Source organism: Danio rerio, chromosome 22 (assembly GCF_052040795.2).
Source record: "Danio rerio strain M-AB ecotype USA chromosome 22, GRCz13ab, whole genome shotgun sequence".
Classification (NCBI taxonomy): domain Eukaryota; kingdom Metazoa; phylum Chordata; class Actinopteri; order Cypriniformes; family Danionidae; genus Danio; species Danio rerio.
The window spans coordinates 8,471,434-8,496,071 of record NC_141042.1 but is presented as its reverse complement, the minus strand read 5'-3'; the positions used below and the strand labels follow the sequence as shown (position 1 = coordinate 8,496,071).

The window sequence follows — 24,638 nt, the reverse complement described above, 5'->3', positions numbered from 1 at the left end:
GGAGGAATGATATTTGTCATGTACATGCTAAACACGTTTAAAAATTTATCAAAAATGATGTATACAATATGCCTTATATGACATAAAGCCTACATTTCTGAGGTAATCTGCCACGTTTTTTTAACTGTGCAGAGGTGTAGCTGCTTTACTGGGCCTACTACGCTATTGTATTTCAATACTGCTCATTTTGGTGGTACTTGGAGAGACAATTTTTTTCTGAGGTGGTACTTGATGAAAAGGTTTGAGAACCACTGTTTTATGGAACTGACTAATGTTCCTTTTTTCTTCTTCTTTGTGGTCAATGTTCAGACAGCTTCTGTTTTCACAGTCTGTTTTTTTGTTCCACTCCAGTGGTGAACATCTTCCTACATCAGTTTAACAGTGTTTTTAACAGAAATACTGACTTGACGTATTTATGTGTAAGGAAGCCATTTGTCTAATAAATGCCTCAAGTATTAGTTTAATCTTAATTTTTTGAAGGTTTATTAAAGCTACTGGAAATAGCTCAATTGATCCCTTCGAGCAAATAAACACAAAAGGTTGCCAGAATTTACAAATGCTTCTTGTTATTAATCTAAATTTGTCTAGCTCGAAATGTTTTAGAAGAAGTGCAGAGCAAGAGTGTCTATGACTGATAGCAAACATGAACCGCTAACCACAAACAGCAAAACAGTGGCTGGCCATGACCAACTGAAACACCAGTGTGTGTATCTATATCTATATACAGTCGTGGGAAAAAGTACTGATGATCAGCAGAAGTTTAATCAGAGCTTCAGGTGTGTGTGCGGAACACAAGGTGCTTACCAACAACAAGTCCTGAACAAGATCAAATCTACAACAGAATAGTTGAAGAAAAGACAATAATGTAAAAGTCCAAAGTTCTTCCTAACTGAAATGCCATGTAGAAATCTCCAAAACTCCTCCATAATGATCTCAGAGACCAAGGCCCAATCCCAATTCAACCCATTAGCCCTTACCCCTACCCCTCGCTTTGCGTGTTCACAAAAAGGGGTAGGGGTGTCCAAATTCTCTTTAGGTTGAAGGCATAGAGCTAAGAGGAAGAGCTAGATAGCCCTTGAAACAGATATTTCCCAGTACCACACTAGAAACCAAGGAGTGCGAAAATATTCCAGAATACACCATCTACAACAGCAAAATGGTTGCATAGGGGAGTCAGGAGATCCAGATTTTTGCTATTACTAAGAATTTTTACAACAAACATGCATATGTTTTAATATAATACGGCCTTTATTTACAGTCCTGCTTTAAAAAAGATTTAAAAACCCTGCTAGATTTAATCTAATCTATAATCCATAATAATAACTCCTGTATAGTAGTCCAACAACACACTTTCACATCTGACACTCGATGAATACCCTGTCAGAAAAGTTTAGTGGCTGAGAACTACTTTTACAGTGTCTGCTATATTGTTAATGTTGTTTTCTTGTGTTTACATAGATGAATAAGGCCACAGTGTAAATACAAAGTACAGTTACAAGCTTTTTGCCACATTATATCATTATAATAACATGATATCGTTGCATTCTGTGATTTCCTGTAAATAATTAGCAAAATATAAAGCAACTGGAATAACTACAGTAGTCACCATCGTCGTTCTCATATGAAGTAAGACCCTGTGATGACATAGGATGATGTGTGCAGGTGCAGTATTGCTGTCCCATTTCTTAGACATAAATGTTGAAGCCCTTCCCCTCTACATTATGTGTTAAGGACCATGAGGAAGGGCTGGGGGTAAAAAATAGAATTGGATGGGCGAAGCTCATGCAGAAAATGCTTATTACTCCTAATTCTTGGGAGAATGTTATTGGGAAGCTTATAAATAGGCATTCAGTATAGTATATGATATTTGTGATGTTATTTTACTTATTGTAAGTTATGAAATGGACATTAAGCACAAAGCAGTAAAAGAAAACATATAATTAATCACAGTGAGAGAGACAGCTGCAGGTGACACTTCATCATTATAAACAACATTATACACAAATGAAATGTCTGCTAAATGAACAGATGTAGAAGTAATATCAAATCAACCAGTATAACAAGGCTAGAGATGGATGGTAATATTAAAAACCATGCATTAAAGAGGCTTAGAAATAGATCAACATATTTATTTGAATGCGTAATAAAAAAGCTAAAAAACAACTCTAACACATTAACCTTTTACAACATAAAACATCACAGTGAGAGAGACATTTGCAGGTGAAGCTTCATCAGGCTCATGATGGCAAACAGCAATATAATATACACATAATAAAGCACATTTTTCAACATCCCTAGATATAAGACCTCTTATTACATTATGATTCAGTACAGTATAAACGTTCATGACACTTAAAACACAATGGAATAAGGCGAAATATTATTATATCAATATCAAATACTCTCAGAAAAACAAGAAAAAAGTTTTGACTGTCTGTATTAACTCACAGATTGCATACATTGCTGTTTACATTTGGTATTTTTGGGATAGTTCACACAAAAATGAAAATAGTGTACTCACTATTTACTCTCCCTCAAGTGGTTCACAACATTTAAGAGTTTTTTCTTCTGTTAAACACAAAAATATATATATTTAGAAAAAAGCTTAAAACCTGTAACCATTAACTCCCATTAGGAAAAAAATAATTTCTAATTCAATGGTTACATGTTTTCAGCTTTTTCGAATGATCTTCTTTTATGTGTAACAGAAGGAAATAACTCATAAAGGTTCAGAACAAGTAAAGGGTGAATAAATGATGACAGAATTCTAGAAATTTTCGGGGAACTGACCCTTTAAGATGTATTTTTACAGATCATGTCACAAAGACAGTACCACTGTGTGCTGCCGACCACAAGTCCTCTAACGCACAACAGGTGACCAGCTGAAAAGATCATTGGTGCACCTCTATTCTCCATTCAACACATTTTGCTCTCATGGTGCTCCAGCAAAGCTATAGCAGTATAGGCCTTTTTCACACTTCCTGGTTCCGGTAAGCGAAACAGCGTCCCACAACATATGGTTTCAATGCGACGGAGTAAGAAAGAATGGTAGAGTCATCTCATCAATGTGATTGCGCGTTCCCGAACGACACCCTTAATTTAATGACCACGATTTCCCGAAAGACGAAGGACAGAGAAAATCATGGATGACATTATTAGAGGGGTTGAATGTCGTTTCAAGCACGTTTGTATGCACTTCAAAGAAGAGATTATCATGTTTTATTAAAGACTGGTGGTCTTAGTTTTATTTTGATGAGTAATTATAATATAGACAAAACTCCAGTTAAGCTATCTGCCTTCCACAAACAAGTGCTCATCATGGTCATTAATTTAGAAGCATGATTTCTCCCTACATTGCTGTTATTTTGGAGTAATAGACAATTCATACGAACGCAAATCTCTTTTTTTTATTGTTTTGACAACAAAATTATTTGTTTAGTCAGGTATATAATAAAGATGGTATACTTTTCTTACAATGAAGTCCTTTCTCATTACACAATCTCAATAACCCAGCAAGTTTTTAACTGTTATTGGTTCAATTCCTTCAGAGACATGTTATTCATTCATGTTATTTAGAGGTATTAATAAGACCATCCTTCTGATGCATCGTCTTTTGATATTACTAAATCTTATGTCGGCAAATTTTGTTTTACTAAATACCAAGAGTAATGATAGAGCTATTCATACTCTTTTCCAAAAAGAAATCATTACTGTACCTCGTATCCAATTTTATTGGATGTCTTTATTAAAGGGTGAATTGAAGAAAAGTGTGTCTGTTACTACAGAAATATCATGTTAGAAATAGAATTAAAGAAATATCCTATAAACTTATCCAAAGGTTTTATCCAGCAAAACATTGTTTGCAAAAATTTAAAAGTGGGATTGATGTAATTTGTATATTTGTAATGAATATGAGGAGACAGTTTTACACTTATTTTGGCATTGTACATAGTCAGCTTATGGGGTGAGGTGCAAAAATGTATTAATAACGATTCTTTTTGACGATGCAAACGCTGTGTGTAAGACATGTTTTCTGCACAAATTCTGCAAATCGGTATCATCTTTTAAATGCTGTTTTATTTAGGCAGTTTTACACATTCACCGAACAACATCTTCCTGTCCGAATTATGGCAAAGTTGACTGTGAGAAAGTCATTCGCTGACCCGAGGCTGTCACGTCTCTGCGACTCCTAGCGAACCTGGAAATATCGATACACTGCTTCGAAGGGCGCTTCCGGTGTTCAATTTCGCTGTGAAAAAGGTCTATTATGAAAGACTCTACTCATCCCCTCCACATTCAAGAAGGTTTTAAAGGATTAGAGCCTGCTCTGCTAGATTACATCCCCATGCATTCCTGAGTATGTCCCATACAGGTGAGTGGGCTTAACAAACCACCTGTAAAAAAGACACCCTCTTATCTCTCTGACTCTTGCACCAGTTTGCACATCTGCACTATTGACACTTTCTAAATCATTCCATGTCACTTGGAAACATTGTGCATTTCAAATTGTGCTTCAAAAAGGTGACTGGGCTTCTGTCTATGTGACTCTTCTCTTTATGCACCTGACACTTTATCTAAACTCCATCTTACAAGAACTGAACAATGAAAGCAATATTTACTATAAATGTACCACAATCAAGTTGCACTTGCTTGCTGAAACAATAAATAACTCATACACAATATTAATCCTTAAATAGCTCTTTTGCACAATATTTACCTCTAATACCTCTCTTGCACAATATCCTGTACAACATTGTTCAGTCTCATGTACAAGAACTCGTATAACCTGTCTTGTGTATTGTTAAGTATCTTATAGTATATGTTAGTTTAGCATAGGTTTTTAAAAATAGCTCTTATGTCCAGCATTGTGTTTGTATTTATGACTAATTTATGTAGTATCGTTGTCCTGCGAGACACAAAATTGTTCCTCTGTATGTTCACATATGTAGCGGTATGAAAAAAAGCTCGACTTGACTTGACAAGTGGACAGCAAATACTGAAGGAAACATAATCTTGTCTAATCTAGTCTCAAGAATAATCCATTCAAAAAATTACAATGTATTCAAATTCATATGCATGAAACCAAATTCATAATAATAATAATTCCTTACATTTATGTAGCGCTTTTCTGGGCACTTATAGCGCTTTACACAACGGGGGGGATCTCCTCATTCACCACCAGTGTGCAGCATCCACCTGGATGACACGACGGCAGCCATTTTGCGCCAGACCACACACCAGCTGATTGGTGGAGAGGAGACAGAGTGATGAAGCCAATTATGATATGGGGATGGTTAGAAGGCCATGATGGACAGAGGCCAGTGGGCAGATTTGGCCAGGATGCTGGGGTTAAACCCCTACTCTTTTTCGAAGGACATCCTGGAATTTTTAACGACCACAGAGAGTCGGGACCTCAGTTTAACGTCTCATCCGAAAGACGGCGCTCACTGAGCAGTATAGAGTCCCCGTCACTATACTGAGGCATTAGGACCCACACAGACTGCTGGTTGGGTGCCCCCTGCTGGCCTCACTAACACCACTTCCGGCAGCATATATACACTCAAAAACTCACATGCACAAAATAAAAATGCATGTTCATAAGATACAAACAGTTTTCAATGTTTAAAATTGACCAGTTCCCTGTGACTGTGAATGTGTGAAGTTTATTTATAAACAAATTTCGAGAGGATCATGTGCTTATGATTGTTCACAGCTGTTCCAACTTCGATGGTCCTTAACTCACTATAAATAACCAGACTTTTCCCATCTCAATATCTTCGTCTTGAAGAACCCCCCCCCCCCCCCCCCCCACACCTAACCCTACTTTCCCTCCTTCCAAACGGGCGTCACGGTGGCCGGCGATTAGCGCTGTTGCCTCACAGCAAGAATGCCCCTGGTTTAATTCCTTTTCAAACAAGACAACATTTCTGTGCGGAGTTTGCTCGTTCTCCCCGTGGTCACGTGGGTTTTCCCCGGGTCCTCCGGTTTCCTCCCACGGTTCAAAAACAAGCACTCTAAACAATTAATCCAAATACTTTAGCTAAACTCTGAGTATACTTTTCACCATCCATATCTGACATTTAGCTACAACAAGCAAGAAGGAGAGTCATCGAGATTTACCTGAGCTCAAACTCCCCTCTCGCCTTGCAACGGGAGGGAGCCCAGGGCTTGAGGATCTTATAAGTTCAGGGCTCTCTCCCGGGACAGCGCGCCAAACTAGCTTTATTATCAATCATTAGCTAAGTGTGAACTCTTGAAATGTAATACATTATTATTGAGACTCTTCTGACTTCATACTTTTAGACACATCCAGATGTAGCTGGAAATACATTCAGTCACACTGTATTTACACTCCAAACGCTCACAAGGTAAAATGTGTTAAGATATTTAAAAATACATATATTGACAAAAACAACCACATTGATATAGTAATTCCTGTTTTAGGTAGGCTGTGATCTAGAAATTGCAGCCCCTAAAATGAATCACAGGTTTGGTCAAAAGTTTGATCAAGGTCTCACAGCGACTCCTGCATACACGACATCAGGCTCCTCTTGAACACCCTAAAACAAAACAAACACACATGCATAAAGATAATGAAAAGCATACTGACCATATAATGTGTAGACCTTCACATATTCTGCACAAAAACAAACCCCAGATAGCAAGCACTTTTAAGTCGATTCTGGCTAAAATGCAACACTGTTGGCTCAGTCTCAGCATTGGTGAGATGATAATGGGCCAGAATTGAGCCAACGCCTCAAAAACCCTTCTAGTTAACTGACACATCTTTTGTCTTTCTATTTTATGCACATCTACAAGTACCATTGGTCCACATCCGTACTGTTACAGACGACCACTGTCAGAATGAAGGATCCCATAATCACAAAAAAATAAACAAATAAATAAAGACAGTTTTCCCAGTGATATGTTGTGGCTGGAAGGGCATCCACAGCGTAAAACATATGCTGGATAAGTGTAACGTGGAGACTGACACGGAGGGATCCATATGCAGTATTTACTAAATCACACTTACTCAAACATACAATATGCACAAAGGTGCAAACACACATCGACAGTAGCAGTAAAGGTATCAAGGCTGGCGGCTGACAGACACAGGGTGAATTACCAGGCAAGGGTCAGAGGCAGGCGGCGTGATTCAGAGTCCGTGTATCAGGCTAGGATCAAGGGCAGGCAGCGAGTATCAGAGTCCGTGTATCAGGCTTGGGTCGTGGGCAGGCAGAAGGCAAAGCAGAGTCAGAAACGGGCTGGAGTAATGCACAGGGGATCAGGCAGGATATAACGCTCAGTAATGCTGGCCGGGGCTGAAACAAGACTTCGCAGTGAACTGGAGTTTGAGTGTGGCTTATATAGGGAGCGTGGGTCGTTAACTGGATTCAGTTCAGGTGTGTGCACGATCAGTCTAGGTGAATGATGTAATGCTTAGAAATCCGGGGATGGCGGCCTCTGCTGGCCAGCGAGGGGAATGAATGGGACCGAGTCGGTGACAATAAGTTGGCGGTTCATTTTGCTGTGATGACCCCAGATTAATAAAGGGACTAAGCCGAAAAGTAAATAAATTAATAAATAAGTAAAGACAGTTTGGCAGTTGAATTGCGATTAGTGTCAGGTGTTTGATTAAGCACACTGCCCGGTAATGTTATGCTTATGTTTCTGTAAATAATAATGCTTGTAAGAACGGTCTTTAACCACAGCGGTTCGAATTGTAGTTCTGCCGAGCGACTAAAAAGTAATCAGCATGATGGTAAAAAACTGTACATTTCTAGTCAAACCATTCTTCTGCAATGTCATACCAAAAACGGAAATAAGGGCGGTATTAATAACTATAAATGTGGGAGAGCGTTGACATTATGTGATTGTATTGTATTGCATTATGGAACAATTAAATGTTGATGTTAAATCAAAAGTAATTCACAAACACTTGAAAATGAGATGATTTAATGACAGTAATTCTCTATGGTTACAACTGTATTAATTACAAAATAACTGTATAAAATGATAAAATATGAAATGATAAAACAAATGATTTAAATTGTACCCAGCTTAAATGTAAAATTAAAGTTACCATAGGGAGAAGGAGAGACACAGAGGGAGGGAGAGAGAGACAAAGAGAGCAGGCCCAAAAGCCTGATTGCAGTAGAGTCAGAGAAGATAGACTCCAAAGGAGGAGAGGGGTAGAGCAGGAGAGAAGCAGGCCAGGAAAAGAGAGCAGGAAAAGAGACAGAGCTTGAGTTTACAACCTATTCTGTATCTTTCTTGACCATGTGACTAAAGCCATTGAAGACATTCAAACTGACCAATCAACATGTGACCACACCATAAAACCCCCAAAGTCCACACAACAGGCCCTGATCTTATCACTATCTGCCTTTGTAGTCAGTATGGACCTTCTTGAGTCAAAAAGACATGTTTTGTCATATAAACAAATGCATATAATAATTTAGCCTCTTATATGTTGATTAAATAAAACAGAGGGTATCTTTATATATCTTTATAATCTTTATCTCTATATTTGAGGAAACCTAGCTCAATGCGTCATATCAATTATTTAGGTTTAATGAAGACACATTTATGTGGTCAAGTGTAAATGGAAATGTTTCCACAACTCAAAAAGTGCCCAGGTGTAAACAGCCTCATAGTGTCTATGCCAGAGCTGGGCCACATAAAAATAAACATTTCAACAGGGAGAGTGCCAGATCTCAGCCTGATCTAAATGTATGTGTCACTTTCCAGTGTTCCAGTTCCAGTTTTGGCCGTGGACCCATGTGTAAAGTTAGCCAGAACTTAAGCCAAGTTATGGCCCAGAGCAGAGGTGAGTCAGATAGATTTTTGTAATTTAGATTTTTGATCTCACCGATTTCGGTGCTTTTCTTTTGTAGAATGTGGGATCAGCATATGTGATCTCTTCTGCACGAGTCTCAACTGTTGAAACAGACATCTTTCACACTTCTGCAATGTTAATAACATGAACATGAACAGTGTCAGCATTTGGTAACACTTGCCTTTTTGGTCTGTGTTTTTGTGCTTCATGCAGATGCATAAGAACACGAGCAGAGCTAGAATCAAGCATCCAGCAGCAGCAGAGAGCGGCACTATTAGATTTAGATGTACTGGGCCTGTAGAATCTGACAATAATGTCATTGAAAATGTGCATGAACTATATATATATTATATATATTATACTATATAATATATATATATATATATATATATATATATATATATATATATATATATATATATATATATATATATATATATATATATATATTAGAGATATACCTTTACACTTCTGACAGAGTGTGTTGATGTCCAGTTGTGTGGTCTGGTTGCTGATGGTGTTGTTGATCACACAGCTGTAGGTGTTGTTATCCTGATATTCCACCTCCAGAGGTAGAGAGCGACTGCTGTTGAGATCAGACACACTGATGCTGGACAATGAACTGTTTCCTTTGTACCAGGAGAGACTCACAGCGCTCACATTCACTGAACACAGCACTGAACAATTCTGCATTGATGAAGATGAGGATGAAGAACATTGAGAATACTTGATGTCAGGAACAGGTAGAAGAGCTGAAAGAAGTTAGAGAAAAACAATAACTTCAGTTATGACACTCAAGCTGGCAACAACTGTAGCTCTTTACAATGATGGACGGTAAAGAAGTACATGTAATTTGTTACTTCACTTAAGCAGCTTTTCGCATACCTGTACTTTCAAGGGTTCACACTTAGCTGATGATTGATTATAAAGCTTGTTTGGCATACTGTCCCAGGTAGATCTCGAGAACTACCCTGCTATAGTAGCTAATGGACAGATAGGGATTGCTCTTAAGAGATAACTACTTACTAGGAGCATGTCTATAGTGCTGATTTTGGATTAGTCAATTAACTTAAGTTGCATATTTTTGAGCACGGAATGTGTAAACTCTGCTCAGAAACGTTGGCTGGCTTGGTAAGGACTAGAACCAGTGACATTCTTTCTGTGAGGCAACAGTACTAACCAGTGGACAAAACCACTGGGCCACCGTGCCACCAATCTAGGAAAGGAGGAGAAGGGGTGAAAGAGGGATTCATCAAAATGAAGATGGCTGTCATATGGAACTTAGGGTATTTATAGTGGCTTAGGAATCATCTGATTGGTGCATCATAAATTGGATAATGCGGGATCCTCTTAAAATTAATTTGTAAATAAACTTGAGCTGCCAACTTGGGCGCAGTAGGTAGTGCTGTCGCCTCACAGCAAGAAAGGTCGCTGGTTCGAACCTCAGCTCAGTTGGCGTTTCTGTGTGGAGTTTGCATGTTCTCCCTGCCTTTGTGTGGTTTTCCTCCGGGTGCTCCGGTTTCCCCCACAGTCCAAACACATGCGGTACAGGTGAATTGGGTAGGCTAAATTGTCCGTAGTGTATGAATGTGTGTGTGGATGTTTCCCAGAGATGGGTTGCGGCCGGAAGGGCATCCGCTGCGTAAAAACTTGCTGGATAAGATGGCGGTTCATTCCGCTGTGGCGACCCCGGATTAATAAAGGGACTAAGCCGACAAGAATGAATAAACTTCCCTTACTGAGGTACTACCACTTAAGAAGACTGCTACTTTACTAAATAAAAGTCAGTAATCTTACTTTTTACTCAACTTTTGAGAAGTCATTTGTTCATTTTGTATTTATGAATGCATAAAACCAGTCAGGGTACAGTGCATGCTCTGTTTTAAATAGTTTTTAGTTTATTTACTAAGTATGTAAACGTATCTGTAAAAAGAGATGAATAATAATACTTTAAAAATGCGTTCTTTTACAAAGGCATGTTGTTTTGTTTTTGGGAAAGTATGTTATACACAAATTACATGACATTACCATTACAGTTATGAATGATGTCTTGCACACATGACAAAAATAGATAATAGATAATAAAATAAAAACCTGCCTCATGTGCATGGAATGTTTTAAAAACTGCATATGAAATAATTTGTATTCAAACAACATATATATAGCATACCTTTCTGGAAATAAGAATATATTCATAAAAAAGTGCTGTATCTGATGCTTTAGTCAATATAACCTAAATTTGCATATAACGCAGGATTTGAAGATCACATCCATTTAAGTCTAAATGGAGCCATTTTCCGATTTTTGCATAGCAAATCGGATAGCTATAAGAAAAATGCATGATGTGACCAGGTATGAACAGGCCCTAATAAATGAGAGCACAGGGCAAACAGAACACAATTCAAGCCATGTGCTAACACAAAACAAAAGCACACTGCCAATAAACACAAGATGCATGTGGCTGTAAACAACTCGCATGCAAAGACCCCAAAACATCAGACAGAAGCAAAACACCAAACAGAGCAGACAGAGAGACAGAGAATCTGAACCCTAACACAAAACTGAAACCACAATAGAAGTGCCAGTATCTGAACACCATGCCCCGCACACCTGACAGAAATAACAGGCATGAGCACACAACTCAAGATAACTCAAAACCATGCGCTCACAACAAGAAATCACAGACAAGAGTACATGGTCCGAATGAACTCAAATACATGTAAGAAGACGGATTACAGTTTTTTTTTACAATGGCTATGACAGTTTTTTCAATACATTTAACAAGTTTGCTAAACTCGTAATGCAGCAACACAAAACACACAATTGACAAAACAGTTAATTTCATGCTCAAAATCACACACTGTGAACTAAACCTCTAAACTACTTTTCAAAATACAATAATCAACTAATACACTACACCATGTCTAACAAAACACTGTAAACATGTTTCAAAATGAAATTATTGTTCAAAACACAAACACATGTTCTCTTCCAACAGAAACATTCAGTCAATCAGAAAACCCTGACAATAAAAACACCAGCATCAGTTAAAATTACAGAAACTGCATTAGTTTATGTGTCAGCTCTGCCCTTATATTTGAAGTCTCTCTACAGTTTTGTTTTGTTGGGTTTAGTAAATGCATTTTCTTTCTTTTACTGCAAAAATTCAATATAAAAATAAAGAAAAAAAATGCTTAATAACAGTTTATGCTTTGTACAGTTTATGTAAAAAAAATACAGACACAGATATGCTGCAGTACAGACGTTATTTGCAAAAGGATTTCACTGCAAGATGAAAAAAAAGCACTGCAATTACAAAAAAAAAAAAAAAAAGTAATCTTCTATTCTGCCTGGTCTTCTGCCACATGTTCTCATCCACATTACACTAGATATCTTCTATGGCGCGACATGGTAACTATTGCCCTTTTCTTTATTATGTTTCTCCCACAGCGACATCCACAGCCTTGTCAACAGATAATTTCATGTGGTACACGATTGAACTCCAACTTCATGACTCTCTGAAAGTAATTAGACACAGTGTGTGCAAATGCTGTATTGTATATCTACTGTATGTGCTAATGAACTCCAGTTTAGTAGAGTAGTTTACTGCAAAACACACTGTGTATAGTACAGTAGTGACTGTATTGCATAACCTTACCTGGATATATTGGTAATGGAGTTCTTTGATGCACTCACTTTTCTTTTAAAAAAAATTAAGAGTCCTTTTTTACAACATATGATCATGTGCTTTCTAGATGGGAATTATATGTGTATATATATATATATATATATTATATATACACACAACTGCAATAAGCTGTTTCTCATTGGCAATGAAATAAAATACAGTGAATATATTTGTTTAAATTCAAAATTAGAACAGCTGTTTACTTTGACTTTATCCTATATAATTTCTGTTTAGAACATGGTGTTATCTGTTCTGACATACTGTGTTAAAGCATTTGTAAATTTGACTGTACAATTACATTGTTTTGGTCATGGTTGTGCTTATGTGTAAAAGAAGTTTAAGCATTTTAAATTGGTGTTAACTGGATGCATTTTGTGTCAAAACAACAAGAATTGTGTTAACTGTATAGACCACGAAGACGGATGTTGTGCTAACCGTGTTAAGAGTTTAGAAAACTTGTTAAATGTATTGAAAAAAGTGTCATAGCCATTGTAAAAAACTGTAAATGGGGGTGTCAGAGTTCTGTCACAAAGCTAAAAATTAAACAGATAAAAAAGACAGAGCCCTGACAGACATGGCCAGATAATATTTGTGCACAAAGATGTTCAGATACAATATGCATAATGAAAACCTGACTGGGTGATCCAACTATGGTAGAGGACCAATGCTGCTATGCTAATGTAGCTGGTAATTATTTAATTAGTTTGGACTAAAATGGCTACATTGCCTTTTTTTGTTGATAAAGTCATATACATAATACTCTGTTATTACTGTACTAAAGGCTGCTCTCAATGGTGGTCCTCATAATGATATAACGGAAAAAAAACACAAAAAAATGGAAAAACTACTTCAAATTAACACAAAAAACCCTGAAAAAACTGGGTGTGTGTACAAAGTGAGCATAAGTGCTAAGAGGATATATGCTTGATGACAAGGAGGCAATTCTGAACAAGGAATAATAGTGTCCATGGGAAAAACCAGGGAACTATGGTGACAAATAAGGTGACAGAGCAAAAAGCACACAGGGAATGCACTCAACAGGAGATCAGGGGTCTGTTCGTCATATGTGGATTCCTCAGTAAACTGGATATGATTATTGATTATTTAACATGATAAAGGGTCTGTTTATACCATGCTTAAGGAATCTAAGATGATTTGACAGATCCTTGATCTGTTGCATTGGGAAAGCCCTCCACTCGGAGGCGAGCCATCGGCCAGCGAGCGCGAAGAGGAGGGGCAGCGTTCGCTCGAAAACAACTAAACGTGGCCTTACGTACCTCCGGCCACGTAAATCGCTGTCTCCAGAAACGTCCGCGGGGCTACGTTTCCAGAATGAGCTTGGGTTGCCCCTTTCAGTACAAAAGTACTCTCCTTTTCATTTTTGTAAAAACTGGAACAAAAGACCTGTTTAAATATTTTTAATTTATGCAAGAAACAGTAACACCTTTTCCCGTCTCTCTCTGAATTAGAATTGAAGATATTTTTTTTTCCATATTTTTGGTTTATAGACTGAAAAGAAACAGGTATTCAAATTCAGTTTTGTTGATTTGAACTTTCAGAGGAGATGCAATATTTGCTTATTTTTCTTTTAATTTTAAAGGGAGACATTTTCTTTTCATTACTTGAATCGATAACATGAAAGGGATTCAGACTCCAGTCACATTGATTAATGTAATACTTTTATAAAAGAAACAAAACACTTTTTCTCTCTTTAGATAAAAAAAGAAAATACATTATTTTTGCTTATGTTGGCTAAAGAACTGATAGAGACTAAGACTACTGTTAAATTGTTCTGTTTTACAAATATACAGTACCAATATATGTGTTAAAAGGGATTGCTGTTCTCATCCTGGGATAAATTTGCTGTGTTTGCTTAAGATTTGCTATATTTTTTATAGGAATCTTCTGGTTTATTTGTTTAATTTTTTACTTGTTTCATATTCACTCTTGTTCTATGTCTTTATCTATTGTTTCTCTTAACTGTAGAGGGTTACACAATATCACTAAGAAGAAAACTATTTTCTTAAACTTGAAGCTCTTTAATGCAGATTTTTGTTTTCTACAAGAATGCCACTCTGTCACAAGACGCTCAATTTTGGAGGTCACAGTGAGGACTAGATCTGTGGTTTTCCCATGGCACTACTAATTCTTTTGGGGTTTGTATTTTAAAGGACAAATTTAAAGGGAAAATCTTAAGATATGAATGTGATGCTTCTGGGCACTACGCCGCTGAGATTTTAAATGAAACCTATATTATAGTTAATGTATATGGTTTTAACTTACAAAAAAGAAAATAACGCTCTCTTCAATAGATTAGGCAAGCAGGTGATTCAAATGTTAACCATTTATCCTAACTCTGCTCTAATCTTTGGTGGTGATTTCAATGTTGTCCTAGATAATAGTTTAGATAGATGGCCTCATCAAACTGGAATTCCTAATTCGGATTATATTATGGCTTTTATAGAACAATTTTCCTTGTTTGATCCATGGAGAAAATCTCATCCAACACAAGAATGTTTTACTTGGAGTAACAAATCTTTATCTTCTCAATCTAGGATTGATTATTGGCTTACTTCCAATGACTTGGATAACATTGTTACTGATATAATACCATCTCCGTTCTCAGATCATGCAGCTATTTCGATTATGATTCCTTTTGGAAACTTTAGTAATTTAACTCAAAAGTCTGGTTACTGGAAATTACATAATTCAGTTCTTAAACATAAGGAAGTAATTACTGGAATAGAAAAAAAAATATTTTGACTTACTGGAATAAAGCGAAAGTTGAAAAAAAATATTGTAATAATTAGGAACTTCTCAAATTTGAAGCGGGAAATTTTTTAAGGAAATACTGTAGTGAATTGGAAAAAAAGAGAAGAGCTGAAGAAGATAGTATTATTTTTAGAATATCTACTTTATCATCCAAAACAATAGAAAAAAATAATCTGAAAAAGCAGAACTTACTGAACAAAAGATTAAATTAGAAGAATTTTACAAACAAAAGGCAGAAGGAGCTTTTATAAGGTCTCGAAGGAAATGGCTTGAAGAGGGTGAAATGAGCTCTGCGTATTTCTTTAGACTTGAGAGGCAACAAGCTAAATATAATTATATTGAGAAATTGAGGATTAATGGTAATATTGTGGAGAATGCAAAATTTTTTGCAAACTATTGTTCTGAATTTTACAGTAACTTGTATTCTTCTAAATTTTGTCAACAATCTACAACAGAATTCTTTGAATCACTACATACCATAAAACAGATTAGTGATGATGAGTTCAATATATGTGAAGCCACTCTTAGTTTACAAGAAGTTACGGATGCCATTAAATCACTGAAAAGCAAAAGTCTCTTGAAATGGACTGACTCTCTGCTATGCTTTATAGAACATTTGAGAAACTTTTACCTCCTTTTTTTGCTTGAGGTCTTTAATGAGAGCATAGATAGATCCTTCCTTCCTCCAACCTTATGTCAAGTACTAATAACTTTAATACCAAAACCAAATAAAGATCACTTATTAATTGATAATTGGCGACCAATTACCTTGCTGAACAATGATTATAAAATTATTGCATTAGTTTTATCCAAAAGAGTAAAATGTACTTTAAACAATTTAATTGATGAATGTCAATCTGGATTTTTGCAAAAAAAAAAAAGGCACATTTTTAATAACATACGTTTAGTATTAGATATTCTAGATTATTCAAATTACTTCTCTAATGACAACTTTATACTTTTTCTTGACTACTAAAAAGCTTTTGATTCTTTAGAACATGAATTTTTGTAACAAACTCTTAGTATTGTAAGATTTAGAAATTTCTTCTGTAGATCTATTAAAATGCTTTACACTAATTGCAATAGTTCTATTAAACTCTCCTAGATTTTCTTTGAGAGTTAGGCAGGGATGCCCAATCTCCACGTACCTGTTTTTGATAGCTACTAAACTTCTAAATATACATATTAGAGAAAGCTCCTTAAAAGGAATATCTATTGAAAACACTGAAGTGGTAATAAGCCAGTTAGCGGATAATACTGTTTTGTTTCTGAAGGATGCCTCACAGATTGTGTTAGAAACAGAGCACAAAAAACACAAATACATAACAGATTACTACAGCAATAGAAATTCTTGAACCCTTTTCTAAAGCCTCAGGTCTCTGCCTTAACATAAATAAAGGTGAATTATTACCAGTGGGTAATTGTTCAGAATCTTTAATTTGTAACATCACCGTGAGAGAGGGTGTGACATATTTGGGAATTAAAATAATTAAGGATGATAAAAGTAGATGTATTTCCAATTTTCTACCAATTATTGAAAAAAACGAGAAAGATGATGAACCAGTGGCTACAAAGAGATCTATCAATCAAAGGCAGAGTTCTGCTCACTAAAGCAGAAGGTATTTCTAGATTGTCATACAGTATACTGCTCAGTCTATTTCAGTTGATAAGCATCCAAACAAACTAATTGATGGAATGTTGAAAAAATTTCTTTGGAAAAACAAAATTCATTATATTAAAAAATCAGTAATGCTGAATTCTTATGACAAAGGCGGCATAAATTTTATTGATTTTAACTTGCTTAATGGTAATTTTAAAATTAATTGGATAAGACAATTTCTTATAAATAGTTCTTCTATCTGGAATATTATCCCCTGTTTCATTTTCTCTCATATGGCTATTTTGGATTAATTTTCCTTATCTTATAAACATGTGACTTTGGGTTTTTATGTTAAGGATCGCTCTTTAAAAGATGCTGGTTTTATTATAAATTTTATTTTATTATTAAGTAAATTTCACATACATAAATCCAAGTTTTCCAAAAACAAACCTCTCTTCATGGTGTTAGAAAAAGAGATTTAAATGTATATAAAAGTGATTTCCAAGTCTCAAAATAGAAAAGCAATTAAAACAATTAATATAAGCTCCTCTTTTAACATTACCTAGATCTAACTTATAAAAAGTGAGGCAAGTGGCTGCATCGGACATTTAAGGTTGATTCAGCTTCTAGCCTTTTTAAGTATTTTAAACACTAAAACATTGCTTAAAACAAATGCAATAAAATTAAGTTGAGCCAACTAATATTTCTAAAATTACTCAAATCAGATAAACTTACTTTTTTTGTTAAACTTAACTTACTTATACATTGCTAAATGTTGCCTGTACATATTTTAATTAAGTATTAAGAACTTTATGATCTAAATAAAATTACCCGTGCATATGTCATTTAAAATGAATTCAACTGACTTCTGGCTGTAACCTCAGAAAATAAATCTTCATTTCTATATTGTAAGCACAATATACACTGATTAAGTAAAAACAGATAAACATCTAAGGAAACTCAGTAAGGAGATTTGCATATTTTGATGAAGATTTAGGATGCATAATGTCCAGTCCCACAAAGAGTCTCTGATATATCTGAAATGTATACAGTTTTGATGGATACTTGAAGTCGAGGACATCTGTAAGTCCAAACAGGAGCCATCATGCATTTGACAGGTTTGGCAAACCTCTGACAGTCCTATGATAATCCAAATTGTGTTGGGCTGATGGCAAATTTTTCAGGTGGGCAGCCGCATGCACCTCTGATTCCTCACAACTCTATTGGTGGAGACAAAAAAGAAACAGGAGTTCACGTGGTTGATACCAAACAACATTAAATAGCTAAATACTAAATAGGAAATAACGACAAGTGAAGTTACAAAAGTGCAGTAAGAATGATGCATGGATCAAACACCTTAGTTTATCAGTTAAAATTACCTTAGTAAAACTTCTATTTAAAAAAAAAAAGGTTACACAGGTTATTGTGTACTTACATTATTCCAGGTGTTTTTAATTATCAAATGCTTAAGAAAACTGTGATTTTACTCAGTGTAACAGTGTGTGTCATTGTGGTTGCCTGTCAATCAAAGAATTCTAAAAATGTAGGTATTACATTTTTTGTTTATTTTGGCAACTTATAAAGCATTAAAATGTGTATGTAATTTATATATTAAAACTGTTTGAAAATGGCTATATGAAAATTATAGAATACAAATTCTATAATTTAATTGTCATCTTCATTTTGCACCAAACTATACACGTCATAATACAAAAAAGCTACATTTAATTGACTTTTTCTCCAAATTTTATGTGACTGGCAAATGACAGTTCAGTGATTCAGTGTTATCAGTTAGCTTTATTGAAAGACTGACATATAATAAGAAACTGCATTAGGATATTTTTACTGTTTTTACTGTTGCACACATAAAAAAAAAATCTTCAGATATCAAATGTAATTCTATGGAGCTCACTATTGTTTGCAATTTTACCAATGTTTTACTAACCTGCAAATAATTATAGCTGTAATTGTATCTAATGTTTTTCTTACCTGGATGTGAAGTTTGAAGATCCACAGGTAACAAAATCACTTTGGTATCTAAAGACCAAGAAAATGCATTTTAGAATGAGGTGCATACAATTTAAATGGTTCTGTAAACATCAGTAGTAAATGTAATTTAAGTTCAAATAAATTGTAAATCTGTAATTTATTCACTATGCAGCATTAAAAAAAAACTTATGGACCAATCTAAAACACAAACTTTAAGTTATACTTTCTCTTACATTAAACACGAACTACCTAACTGTTGCATACATTTCTGCATTTAATATCCATCTTTAATGTGCTGCTAATAACTTAGGTGAGCTAACTTTAGCTAACTCCGACATAGAGGTAAAGTTGGTTTTATATTTGCACATTCGCACTTACGCTCACCTAATTAGAATTAGAAATCTAATTAGGTGAATTTCTAATTAGAAAACTATTGTTTGCGAATTTCAAATAGCGAAATCACACTAGCAGACAACTATTATCAAACTACAACAGCGTTCATGGTCAAAGAAATCATGCAAGTGTTGTTTGAAGTGTTACTTACATGCGATTTCAGACCGAATATTCAATATCGCGTGAAAAACAACAAAGGGACCGTGTCACAAGTTCTCAGGTTGTTGAAAAACGAACAAAAGCAATTTCAGCCAACAACCATAACGGTACACATCACTTACATTTTGCATTACAATGACATGTTTTTATTGACCGCCCACCAGTGACCTTGTTAATTGGTTCTGTAACGTTAGTTATACCTACTAAGTGTTTTAAAACTACTTTCACTATTTTTTCTCAATAATATCACTTTTAATCGTTAGCATAAAATAGCGTTGGTTAGCGTTAGCCAACTTAGCTTTCCATGTGAGAGCAGTCTAACTGTTAACATACCTGAGGCTACAGTACAATTTACAAAGCTAAAACCTCACCTGCCTAGCGAAGTCAGCAGTTTTGCATGACTTTACAATTATCATTCGGCTACATTTGCAACTTACCGTATTAATCAGATCCGCTGCTGGGAGCAGTTAATGTCGACCATTGCAGAAGCTGTGTCTGCCTGCAAAATCCCGGGCAATAAAAAAGGAGTCACGCCAAACTATTAAAATCACGTTTTATGAACATACCTGCCACATCGACAGCTGCTCTAATAAATTGTCTGTGTCAACTCACTTTTATAACATTTATTCTACACAATAACCAGGTACACAAATCTACTCAAATAAATTGCATAGTTTTATTAAAAAAATACAGTTATATAAAACCTGATATATTTTAAGTAAAGAGGAAGCAAATTTATATTTTTTGGTATAAAACAAATAAAATTACCTAGATTGCAATTGTTTAAAGTAGATAAAACCAACTTTGTGAGTGTAGCACTTTTTACAGTGTGTTTGTATATATGCATTTCCTGTAAAAAAAAAAAAAAAAAAGTGCATTACTAACTCTTGTTAATGACTAAAATTTGTAAAATGTGCGAAACATATTTGTATGTAATTTGATAATTATGTACCCTCTCCTCTATTTTTTTTCTTTCTCTTCTCCTTCACTTTTTTTCCACTTATTTAATTCTTGTTAAGAAATGTAAAGTGATTGTATTGTATTGTATAAGAAAACTGTACATGCTGGTTCTTGTTTATAAAAAAAATAATAAAAACAATATTAAATAAATATTAAAAAAAGCAGGTGAGGATGGTTTTGATATAGTTAATCTCATCAGACTAATTCTTATATTTTCTTTTGGCTTTTCATGCTATAAAAAGTGAGATTAACACAATGAATTATTGCAGCCAAAATAAAAACTATAGTGTCAGAACAAATAGTTGAAAAGCCCAACTAAAGCAGACTCTGTCCTCCATCATGGTGACTTCAAATGAACAACAGAAAGAGCTTTTGTTCACATCACAGAAATAAAGTCAAAGGTCAATAATAAGTGAAGCTCCTGATGTTTGTGGAGCTGTTTAATGATCTCTGCTGAGATCTTGAGAAATTACATTTGTATTGTGTAATTTGTTTTATTATTTATTAATTATTATTTTATTTTATTTATGTATTTTGTAATGTATTTTTACCAGAAATATTCAGTAGACTGAATTTACGAATGTAATATGTTAAAAACAGTAGATTACTGGCAACCACAGCTGCCGGTATTTTACCGTAAAATCAAGGGAAAAAAAACAACAGCAAAATCCTGTAAAACGGTTTTTGTGTCACCATTGTGGAGGATAGTAGCGTCTGTGTACAAGTCCAAAATGAACTAAGAGTATTTGATGTTATGCTGGATCTTCTATTGTTTGAAGGTAACTGTGTAGTTACTAATGCAGTGAAAATCTGTTTGCTAATTACAATCACACATGAACACATTAATGCATTTAATGACTTTACATTTTTATGCACTAAGCTACATTTTTGTGAACTGAACATTGTATTAGTTCATGAAATACGGTTATTTTCTGTAAATTTAAACAGTTCTATAAACTTCTATATTTTTTACTGAAAAATTCTGGCAACCACAGCTGGTGGTATTTTTCGGTAAATTTAGCAGATTTTTTTTTAACAGTGTACCCTTTAGGTACTAAAATATTAATTTCATTTTCTTGTCGACCACCAAATTATCCAACAAGTTTTTATGCAGCGGATGCCCTTCCAGCCGCAACCCATCTCTGGGAAACATCCACACACACATTCATACACACACACACACACTTATACACTACGGACAATTTAGCCTACCCAATTCACCTGTATCACATGTCTTTGGACTGTGGGGGAAACCGGAGCACCCGGAGGAAACCCACGCGAATGCAGGGAGAACATGCAAATTCCACACAGAAATGCCAACTGAGCCGAGGCTCGAACCAGCGACCTTCTTGCTGTGAGGTGACAGCACTACTGCGCCACTGCTTCGCCCGTACTAAAATATAATTTTGTTTATTAAACCACCATTTCTGACAGTGTATGATAGCAGCCATTCCCAATATTCTCATTAATAGATTTACTAGTGAAGGAATAATTATATAATTCACAGGAGCCATACACACGACACACGCTACTATATGTGTGATGTAATTCAGTGCAAGAGACTATTCTTTTTCCAATTAAATGCAACATTATTTTAAATAGCCAATTACAGCATATGCACAGGAATAAGAAACTTGCCCAACAAGCATTTTATTTGTGTGTATAAAATATGTCTAAACAGAGACGGCTTGGCAGAAACAAGGCTAAATATGGGCTGTCAGTAAAAATCGAATAGATAAAAACCTAAAACTTGTCATCAAATACACATGAATGAATGACTACACATCTAATTACTGATCTAGTTTTGGGCTATTCTTAGATGTCCATTAGATTTTCACTGACAGGCCAGATTTGAAATTTAGATTTCGTAAAACCCTTTTTTTTCCCAATATGTAGGATGTAGTGGAAATAACACTGCATGTGGTAAAACATTTATTTACTTTTAAGAATAAAGTTATGTTATTTTGGAAACACACACATATATAACTTAAGTTAACCATTGTAAAAAAGGCAAAGACTTTATTTTGTGAAAGTACAAATCACTAATAGGACTGTAACTGAAGAAACACCAACACCTTGCGAACAATAATACTTTACTCACCATAGACAGTAAAGTTGAATGTGAAGAGTGAGTTGTCGTGTACGTTGGTCAGATTATAAAGTCCAGAGTCTGTGCTTCTGCTGTTTGTGATGGTCAGAGAACCAGTCTGATTGTCCATCTTCAGTCGCCCTTTGAATCTCCCGTCAGCAGTATCATTATAGAATATGCTCGTATTATTCTTTCTGAAGAGTTTAGCTATGAGAGTTTTATTATTTCCAAATCGCCACGTGATCTCATCATTTTTCGGTTCTTCTGTAACATTGATGTGTAGAGAAACAGAATCTCCTTCAGTCGCCAACACAGACTTCACTTCAACACCAAACACACCTGTTAAACACACGCACGCACGCACGCACACACACACACACACACACAAAATTTTCTCAGCCAAAGGAATCTAATTGCTCTAAAACTATAACAGTACTTAAATGTTGTGATATGTAAAACATTACTTTATTATGAACTAATGTTTAGGCATGTGCTAATCATGAACTAACTTTAACTACAACATGAGTCACATGAATTCATGTGTGAATAATGACTACCTCATTACTTGTTAATTCATGTTTGTTATTTAATTTTTTAGCTCATCTTATTATTTTAGCTATATGCAACCAACATGAACTCATGACTTGTTAATGTATTTTAATGTCATCACTTTACTAGGACGGGCACATTTTTATTTACTCATTTTTAAATAGTGAACTCATGGTTAAACTGTTCATTTTCAATGTAAACACAGTATGACCGTTATGATGGTAACACTTTACAATAAGGTTAATTAGTTAATGCATTTACTAACATGAACTTATCATGAACAACACTTGTACAGCATTTATTAATCATAATTGAACATTTACTAATGCATTATTAACATTCAAGTTCATGCTTGTTAACATTAGTTAATGCACCATGAGTAAACATGAACTAACAATGAACTACTGTATTTTCATGAACAAACATGAATAAATACTGTAGTGAATGTATTGTTCATTGTTTGTTCATGTTAGTAAATGCATTAATTAACATTAACTAATAAACCTTATTGTAAAGTGTGACCGTTACATTTAAACACAGAAATGACTTATGTGGTAGTAAAGTTAGCTTGTGATTTTCACATTCATTTACTCATCAATACTTCATAATAAACTATTTAAATAAATTTAAATAACATATCTTTCATTCATTAACTTTCTTTTCGGCTTAGTCCCTTTATTAATCAGGGGTCGCTACAGCGGAATGAACTGCCAACTCATCCAGCATATGTTTTACGCAGCGGATGCTCTTCCAGCTGCAACCCATCACTGGGAAAATTAACATATACATCATTATTAATGTTCTGTTATTGTAAAATACCACTATATAACAGCGTGTAAGTTCAACTCTGCAGATTTCAACCGGCTAAATTACAGAAATTTGTGACGAATTTAACTTTTCACATGCTTCAAACAGCATTATCAACACAAATAAATGAGTTTACTAGTGTACGTAAAATAAATGATATATAATAATAAGGAAGAATATAATGCATGTAAACAAATGGTAAAATGCTGTAAACATATATATTGTTTTGTCTCTTTGTAAGGAGAATGTAAAATGCAAAGAAAAAAAAAACAATCCGATATAGATCTGACAATAAAGTTTGTATAAATATATTGTACTAAACCTAAAAATAAAATAATAAAACTTACCAGCCAGACTCCATGAGCACAAACAGAAGATCATAAACAAGTCCAACATTTTCTTGAGGATTACACTGAACGGTTTCAAAGAACTTTAGTTCTTAATTGTAAAAGGGCCACACATAAAATAAATATAGCAAAAATACACTCAACCTTTTTGAAAGAACTAACAAAAGAGTCTGAGAGCTGTTAGTCTGCAGGCGCTTTAGTGAAGCTCTGCAGTCAGTGACAATATACTTCTCTAGAGGGCGTCACCCTTCAGAGACTGTATGATTTTATAAAAATAGACAGCTTTGTCTACTTTCTAGTAAAGAGAAAGATAATGGGCAGTATTTAAATAATAAAGATTTATATTAAAAAGTCAATAAATGTCAGATTTGATATGATATCTCTCAGTATACACACAGGCAGTGTGTTAAATTGCACTCTACAAAGTGTCTTCTCAGCTGTATGAG

General features: G+C 34.9%; 1 protein-coding gene across 4 annotated transcripts in view; it reads right to left on the bottom strand.

Annotated features, from left to right (window-relative positions):
• Positions 1-2,113: 2,113 nt before the first annotated feature.
• The window catches only part of LOC110438268 (CD48 antigen-like), a 31,189-nt gene continuing 8,664 nt past the window's right edge, over positions 2,114-24,638 (bottom strand). For 2 of the 4 annotated variants that reach the window (XM_087303682.1, XM_087303681.1), the window contains exons 2-6: positions 22,502-22,828; positions 9,301-9,591; positions 9,021-9,143; positions 8,873-8,940; positions 2,114-6,560 (exon numbers count right to left, since the gene is read on the bottom strand). In XM_087303682.1, coding sequence (XP_087159808.1) covers positions 6,507-6,560; positions 8,873-8,940; positions 9,021-9,143; positions 9,301-9,591; positions 22,502-22,619 — 654 coding nt within the window. In that variant the 5' untranslated portion in view covers positions 22,620-22,828 and the 3' untranslated portion in view covers positions 2,114-6,506. Of the gene's footprint in view, positions 6,561-8,872; positions 9,144-9,300; positions 9,592-22,501; positions 22,829-24,192; positions 24,393-24,638 lie in introns of those variants that run through there. The other 2 variants (XM_087303680.1, XM_087303679.1) reach the window with 2 other exon arrangements.